At 37.7% G+C, this 8,688-nt stretch overlaps 1 protein-coding gene across 1 annotated transcript in view; it reads left to right on the forward strand.

Moving 5' to 3' along the window:
* The window catches only part of LOC113059463 (mannosyl-oligosaccharide 1,2-alpha-mannosidase IC-like), a 104,985-nt gene extending 97,483 nt beyond the window's left edge, over positions 1-7,502 (forward strand). The window contains exon 3 of the mRNA XM_026227996.1: positions 7,309-7,502. Coding sequence (XP_026083781.1) covers positions 7,309-7,487 — 179 coding nt within the window. The 3' untranslated portion in view covers positions 7,488-7,502. The remainder of the gene's footprint in view (positions 1-7,308) is intronic.
* Positions 7,503-8,688: the final 1,186 nt, after the last annotated feature.

The following is an 8,688-nucleotide window of genomic DNA, read 5'->3' on the forward strand; positions in this document are numbered from 1 at the left end:
TCTATGGAAGAACGTGGTGTGAATAAATGCACTCTTGATGCTGATTAATCTGATTATATTTAAAGTAGCGACTATTTGTACATTTATTCATTATAAAAAAGGCCATATATCCACTCTTTAAATACTTTGCATTCAATATTTTTTAGCATTCAGTGTGTTTGATAGTAAAAAAGATGCAATTAAAGAAAATATTTGAAGGGAAATACTATAGAAAAAAAAAACACTGTAGATTGTAGAGAAATAGAAAATACTTTAGACTTATAGTATTAAGAATAATAAACAATTGAAGCTCCAATGCAAAACAATTGAAACATGGAGTGCTAAAATTACTGAAACCGAAACAGAAATAAAAATAGTAAAAAAAAATATACATTTGAATACATATGATAAATTTATTTTGTAAAAAGGTTATTAACTAAATGAATAATAAATGTATTAATTATATTAAATTATATAAAATCTGGTTATATAAAATAACAGCCCTGGTCTTTATGTCTCTAATTTTATTTATCTAAAAAGTGAGACATTTTCGCACAAAACTGAATTAAACATTCAACATAACTCTTTATTTTATCTGCATACTACTTAAATGTTGCTTTGAGATTAGTATTTATGGTGTAAAAAAAGGCATATTCAACGTATGGAGTGAAGCTGTGTTCCATGTTCAGGGAGTATCAATATCGGACTTTTTACTCCCTAATATCAGTATCGGTATCGGTATCGCATAAAAAAAAAAAAATATATCGGTCTAGGTCTAAAAATAACAATGTGTTGAACTTGTCTGTTTTAATGATTCAGAATAACAGACCTGGTGTTTATGCCTCTAATTTAATTATCTAAATAGTGAGACATTTTCGTACAAAACAGAATTAAACATGCAACATACGTAACTCTAACTACACACTACTCAAATGCGGTTTCCAGCTTAGTATTTATGGTAACATAATACATACTCAACGTATGGAGCGAAGCTGTTTTCTGTGTACCGTGTTCAGTGAGTATCAATATCGGCCTTTTTTACTCACTAATATTAATATCGGTATCGGTATCGCATAAAAAAAAAAACATATCGGTCTAGGTCTAAAAATAACACTGTGTTGAACTTGTCCGTTTTAATGATTCAGAATAACAGACCTGGTGTTTATGCCTCTAATTTATTTATCTAAAAAGTGAGACATTTTTTGCACAAAACTGAATTAAATATTCAACATAACTCTTTATTTTATCTGCATACTACTTAAATGTTGCTTTGAGCTTAGTATTTATGGTGTAAAAAAAAGGCATATTCAACGTATGGAGTGAAGCCGTGTTCCATGTTCATGGAGTATCAATATCGGCCTTTTTTACTCACTAATATTAATATCGGTATCGGTATCGCATAAAAAAAAAACCATATCGGTCTAGGTCTAAAAATAACCCTGTGTTGAACTTGTCTGTTTTACTGATTCAGAATAACAGACCTGGTGTTTATGCCTCTAATTTAATTATCTAAAAAGTGAGACATTTTCGTACAAAACTGAATTAAACATGCAACATACGTAACTCTAACTACACACTACTCAAATGCGGTTTCGAGCTTAGTATTTATGGTTACATAATACATACTCAACGTATGGAGCGAAGCTGTTTTCTGTGTACCGTGTTCAGTGAGTATCAATATCGGCCTTTTTTTACTCACTAATATTAATATCGGTATCGGTATCGCATAAAAAAAAAAAACATATCGGTCTAGGTCTAAAAATAACACTGTGTTGAACTTGTCCGTTTTAATGATTCAGAATAACAGACCTGGTGTTTATGCCTCTAATTTATTTATCTAAAAAGTGAGACATTTTTTGCACAAAACTGAATTAAATATTCAACATAACTCTTTATTTTATCTGCATACTACTTAAATGTTGCTTTGAGCTTAGTATTTATGGTGTAAAAAAAAGGCATATTCAACGTATGGAGTGAAGCCGTGTTCCATGTTCATGGAGTATCAATATCGGCCTTTTTTACTCACTAATATTAATATCGGTATCGGTATCGCATAAAAAAAAAACCATATCGGTCTAGGTCTAAAAATAACCCTGTGTTGAACTTGTCTGTTTTACTGATTCAGAATAACAGACCTGGTGTTTATGCCTCTAATTTAATTATCTAAAAAGTGAGACATTTTCGTACAAAACTGAATTAAACATGCAACATACGTAACTCTAACTACACACTACTCAAATGCGGTTTCGAGCTTAGTATTTATGGTTACATAATACATACTCAACGTATGGAGCGAAGCTGTTTTCTGTGTACCGTGTTCAGTGAGTATCAATATCGGCCTTTTTTTACTCACTAATATTAATATCGGTATCGGTATCGCATAAAAAAAAAACATATCGGTCTAGGTCTAAAAATAACACTGTGTTGAACTTGTCTGTTTTACTGATTCAGAATAACAGACCTGGTGTTTATGCCTCTAATTTATTTATCTAAAAAGTGAGACATTTTCGCACAAAACTGAATTAAACATTCAACATAACTCTGTTTTAACTTCACACTACTCAAATGCGGTTTTGAGCTCAGTATTTGTGGTTGAATAATGCATACGGTTTTACGTGATGTTCACTGCGCAGTTTTCGGGGAGTATATTGTGATGCTCCACAGTAAATGAGTATCACTGTGGGTTTGGGGTGTCATCGTGTCGGGGCTCGTGTGTGGCGTCTCTCGGTGTGGAGCTGCGATAATGAATAGGATTGCGGCGCGGCGTCTCTCTGGAAAGCTGTGATGGATTGATCTGCTGCTCGTCTCATCCGAGTCTATCCATCAGTGGTGCTTTGGCTGTGTTTTCAATATGAATTTGCCACGCTTGAGTGCGCAGCGCCGCCAGCAGCCCCCGGGACCTGCAGCTCGCCGCATTAAAGATCACTTTCTTTCTCCTCCTCCCTCTAACGTAATTTGTCATCAAATCACAAATATTGCTCACGGAGCAGAGCACAAGGCTAAATCAAGAGCGTTCCTTGAGTGTTACGGGTTCTTCATCTCTGTGCTGACGGCACACACAGTATGAGTGAGTGTAATCCGTTTAGTAGATGTATGGAATGGTTGAGGAGATCTTTGGTGTATTTGATGTGCCTTTGATAAAGAATGGCTTTTATTTAGGCTCAGTTGTTATAAAAATGGATGAGTTGAGCAGTCAGGCCAGAAAAGTGGTCGAGTTAAATGAATGTCATTGAAACTGTCCAGTGGCCAGCTGCATAACACGGTTTCTTAATAACCAGCAGTTATCCAAGGAGTAACAAGTCTTATTTTTCTGTACAATTTAATCTTTAAGGTTTAGTTTTTTTTATTATTATTATTAAGTTATTATCCATCTTTAAGGGAAAAAACATAGATGTAAATTGAAAGACTAATCTAAAAATAAGGAATTATATACAGTATTATAAATATGCTTTACAAATTTAAAGGATGAAGGTTTTTTTGTCGTTGTTTGATTCCACTTCTCTGAGAATAAAAAAATAAATAAAACATAATATAAAAAAATATATATATATATTCCTTTTGTATGCATTTTTTAAGAATATTATAATAATTTATTAAAAATGATTTCAATAATTATACATTATAAATATTAATATAATTGTTGTTAACTAATACTTGCTTACAAATATTGTTAGTAATATATTACAGTAACATATATTTTTATTTCATTTAATATTTGTTAATATTAGCTTTTATTTCCATTTCATTAGTAAAATATTTTTTTTCATTTTAAATATATTAATATTAAATATATATTATTGTTTTATAATTGTATTATTTGCTTTTGTCATTTTTACCAAAAACATTTTTTTTTTTACGGTTTCAAATTTTTTTGTATTTCATCTTAGTGTTTCAAATGTCAAATTTTTTTGCCAAATTGAATTTTTTTTTTGAGATATATATGTGTGTGTGTGTGTGTGTGTGTGTATTTCAATGAACAAGGAACTGTTTGTTTTAGTTCATATTAATAGTAACAGCACAGATTAGATGAGATACACAAACAGAAAGCAAGAGTTTAAACTATACATGATTAATCACAAAGACGCAGAGCTCACTGTGCTCCGGTGGAGGAGTGAGGACTGACTTTATGTGGGAACAGACCTGGCTGGAGTCACACGTTGAGACAGAGATGTGGAGATGCAGTTGAGATAGAAGAACTGATAGCTTGTGACACTCAGCGCTCCTGCTATCAATCTGGCTCCATCACTTGCTGAGATTAAACCCCGACCGGCTCTGAAGGTGACAAATACGAGCGAGCGTCTCTGGCCCGTGGCAGAATCTCCAGAGGAGGCAGAATGCCACACTGTTAGAATTCAGAAGTGAATTCAGAAGTGAAGTGACATTCAGCCAAGTATGGTGACCCATACTCAGAATTTGTGCTCTGCATTTAACCCATCCGAAATGCACACACACAGAGCAGTGAACACACACACACACACTGTGAGCACACACCCGGAGCAGTGGGCAGCCATTTATGCTGCGGCGCCCGGGGAGCAGTTGGGGGTTCGATGCCTTGCTCAAGGGCACCTAAGTCGTGGTATTGTAGGTGGAGAGAGAGCTGTTCATGCACTCCCACCCACCCACAATTCCGTCCGGCCCGAGACTAGAACCCACAACCCTTCGATTGGGAGTCCAACCCTCTAACCATTAGGCCACGACTTCCCCAACTAATAAGAGGAGCAGGAAATGGGGCACACCTCGGATCCGTAATCACAGCGCTGCGTCTCTTTTGACGTCCTCTGCCAGTGACCTCATTAGCCGGCCCATATCGGGATTAAACCGGGGTCAAAGGTTAAGCTGGACCACGCTCTCAGAGGGGCATGAGGCATGATTAGAAAGATGAGCAGAGGGAAATGAGGAAAGACGAACAGCTCCCTGGACGTCTGACGTGATTGGAACTGATAAAGAAGATTGATGTACTGTAGAGAGAATCGAGAGTGGATCATGTGCTCGGGGTCCTGAAGAAGATCCAGACGCTCAGACGCTCGTAAAACCTCTTCACAACTACTAACTGATCTAATCTAATAAAGCCAATGAGACATCATTGTGACGGTCCCATTTTACTCAACAGATAAAACTTCAAAGCTCATAGAAATCATCATTTAACAACAGAAATTGTTACTAATTTTATCATAAATATATAAGAATATAAATATAATTTAAAAAAAGTTATTTTAGATATATATAAGAAAGTCTGTGGTCAGTAAGTTACAAAATACAGTAAACAATTACTTCACATATATTCACATAAAAAACACTTCTTAAATTATAATTATTTCACAATATTTATTTTTAATTGTATTTTTGATCAAATAAATGCATCCTTTGGTGAGCATTTATTTTAGTTTTACATTATTTGTGCATGTATATATATGTATATATTTTGTGTTTTTTAATTAGTCTGTTAATTTATAAAACAGACTAATAATTAGATTTTGCACATAATTATGCCTGTTCACATCGAATATGTAAATTTTTTAAGTGTTTTGTTTAGTTTTTTCAATGCATATTCACTTAAACTTTGTTTAACTGAATCTGTTAATTTATGAAAGATTTTGCACATAATTCTGTTGATTTACATTGAATATTTTGCACTAAATAAACATTTACACACACAGTTATGTACATAATCCAGAATGAACACTTGCGACTGACTTCCATCTGCAAGTAATATTGGCTTTGGATTGAGTCCTCAGTTGGCATGTGACATTATAAAGAAGTAAAACGCAGCTCACGGTTTGAATGCAATGACACCTGCTGATGTCAGAGCCTCAAAGATGTTCAAGAAAACCTCTGACATCACATGTCAACCTCAGGACCTCAAATGCATTGGTTATTATAAATAATGCAAGTATTTCTGTGAATGTAATGGCCGTCCAGCTATTATTGATGGTCTGTGCTGTAGAAGATGTGAAGTCTATGTGCTTACCTCAGCATGTTTTTTCTCCATTATTTGTGCGGGAAGAGATGCTTTTCAAGTGCATCCAAACCCAAACAAAACCGAAGTCTTATTGTTATCATATTTTTGTATTTAAATGTTAGTTTTCTCAATGCAATTACAGTTATTCCCACACTATTAGACCTGCTGTTGTGCACACGCTGGTTTGTGCTGGTGTTTTGGTGCAGCATTGCTTGATAGCAGCTTGTAACGTGCAGCATTGCTTATAGTTGCATCACATTATCACACTGGCACACGATGCCCGGGGCTCGCTTTACTCTACATCTCATTCACACCCCAGTTTCTTCAAATCCTCTCGCAGTATTTCTAGGGAGGTCATGGGAAAGGCTGTGGCCTGTGGCTGTTGGTTTCTCATTTCTTTTTGCACAGTTCTTAAGCTCCTAATTGAAATGCTCATGAAATGTGCAGTGGCGGGGATTTTGCATCAGAGTTTTGGCAGTCGACGCGCTGCTTACGTTTTTATTGCCTCATTCCTTTCCATTGGACGGGTAAAATACCTCATTGTTTGTCAGCGTCATGCATCTACATATAATATGCTTTCTGTGTGCTCCGAGGGGCCGATTGCCTCCCTGTTCATTCCTAAAGCAATAAAGAGCTTGTTTTCTGTGCATTTTCAACATTAAAAGAGGTGAAGCCTGAGCAATCTCATTTAAGGTCGAGTGAATTAAATGAAAGCCTCTGAATGTTTTTCATTAGGGATGTGAAGTGAATTTAATAACTTCAAATGAAATGCAACTAAAGCTCTGGAGTCGTGGGGCTCTTCGTGTGAGACGGAGGAATAACGGATGAGAACTTTTGCAGTTTGAGACTCATGCACACTCACTTTTGTTTAGTTTATGCTAAAATAAAGCATCAGTTTAATTCTGTGCGACATCGTCTGAACCTGAATGAATTGAGATTGAATTGGTTCAATGTTTGTGTAGCTCAAACAGTAAAGAATGGCTCAAGCAACATTAAGGTCATGGATTTCGATTCTCAGGGATTGCATGAACTGAAACAATGTGTGTAACTTAAATGCAAAGTTGCTTTGGATAAAAGTTTCTGTCAGATGCATAAATGTAAATGCACAATATATTGACCATTTTACAGACCATTACCCCAAATGACAGAACCGTGAACATGTGAATGTGTTGTTAAATTGTTGAAATGTTGAACTATTATCTAAGTAAATATTTTAGGTTGAATGTTTTTGGAATCTCTGTTTTATATTGCAATACCCACCATTTGCTTTAATGTAGTTTTTAGTATTTTGTTGGGTAAAATCTGCCATGTGAAACCAGTGTATTTCTTCAAGTGTGTCGTCTCAGTGAGTTGATGTGTTGTGTTTGCAGGCGGTCTCAGAGGCGCTTCAATCGTGGATTCTCTGGACACGCTGTACATCATGGGGCTGATGGAGGAGTATGAAGAAGCGAAGGAATGGATCCAAAACGACCTGGACCTGAACTCGGTGAGCAAACATGGCTGGCTTGTTTCTCCGTGGATTAGCAGCTCTGAATGTAATGCGGTCTGAAGCCCTTGTGGAAAAGCCTTCTATTGATCCAGAGCTGTGCTGGAATCAGTTGTTTCTTTTAACCAACGTCCAGTCCTGGGAATTGAGACCGTTTTGGTCCAGATTAAACATTCGTGAGTGGATGAAAGGCCTCCGTTGTGGCTTTGTGTTGACTGTGATGTGAGTCGAGGAATGTAAAGAGAGCGTTACTCACTGATGGGCAGTTCTGGGAGCTAACTAAGAATTGCAATGTAAAGTTAAAAAGCTTGGGTGTTCTGAATAGGATGTTGAGATTATTGATATTGAGATTTTTGACAGTGTGAAATGGCTTGTTGAATCCTTCATTGGTGTGTTTGAGCTGCTGTCATTGCACAAGCAGAACGCTCTTATTGCATTCTGATGCAAGTCAGCAAACTGCTCAGATCTTTCCTGAAGCTTTTTTGGCAGTTCATTTAAGGCCCCAGTGGTGTTTTGAAAGCTGTGTCAGTGATGCATGTGAACGATGCCTTCTGATTGGTCTTTCTGAGTCTCTATGAATGTAAGTTCTTCTACCACAGCCCCTAAAGAAAGACGTCAAGCAAATACAATATAGATATTGCATTAATTTAATTTCATGTCCATTCTATAATTGACCCCAATGTCAGTTTAGTTTTAGTTCTGTTGAACGAGAGAGAGAGAGAGGGACAGAGAGAGAAGGAGAGAGAGAGAGAGAGAGAGAGAACAGAGAGAGAGGACAGGGAGAGAGAGAGGACAGAGAAGGACAGAGAGAGGGAGAGGACAGAGAGAGAGGGACGGAGAGGGGAGAGAGGGGGACGGGGGGAGAGAGGGACGGAGAGAGAGGGACGGAGAGCGGAGAGAGGGGGACGGGGAGAGAGAGGGACGGAGAGAGGGATGGAGAGAGGGACAGGGAGAGAGAGGGAGAGAGGGACAGGGAGAGAGGGGGACAGGGGGAGAGAGGGACAGGGAGAGAGAGGGACAGGGAGAGAGGGGGACAGGGGGAGAGAGGGACAGGGAGAGAGAGGGACAGGGAGAGAGGGGGACAGGGGGAGAGGGACGGAGAGAGAGGGACAGAGAGAGAGAGGGACAGGGAGGGAGAGGGACAGAGAGAGAGGGGGACAGAGGGGAGAGGGACAGGGAGAGAGAGGGACAGAGAGAGAGGGGGACAGAGGGAGAGAGGAGAGGGACAGGGAGAGAGGGACAGGGAGAGAGAGGGATGAGAGAG

The sequence above is a fragment of the Carassius auratus genome, chromosome 41, assembly GCF_003368295.1.
Source record: "Carassius auratus strain Wakin chromosome 41, ASM336829v1, whole genome shotgun sequence".
Classification (NCBI taxonomy): domain Eukaryota; kingdom Metazoa; phylum Chordata; class Actinopteri; order Cypriniformes; family Cyprinidae; genus Carassius; species Carassius auratus.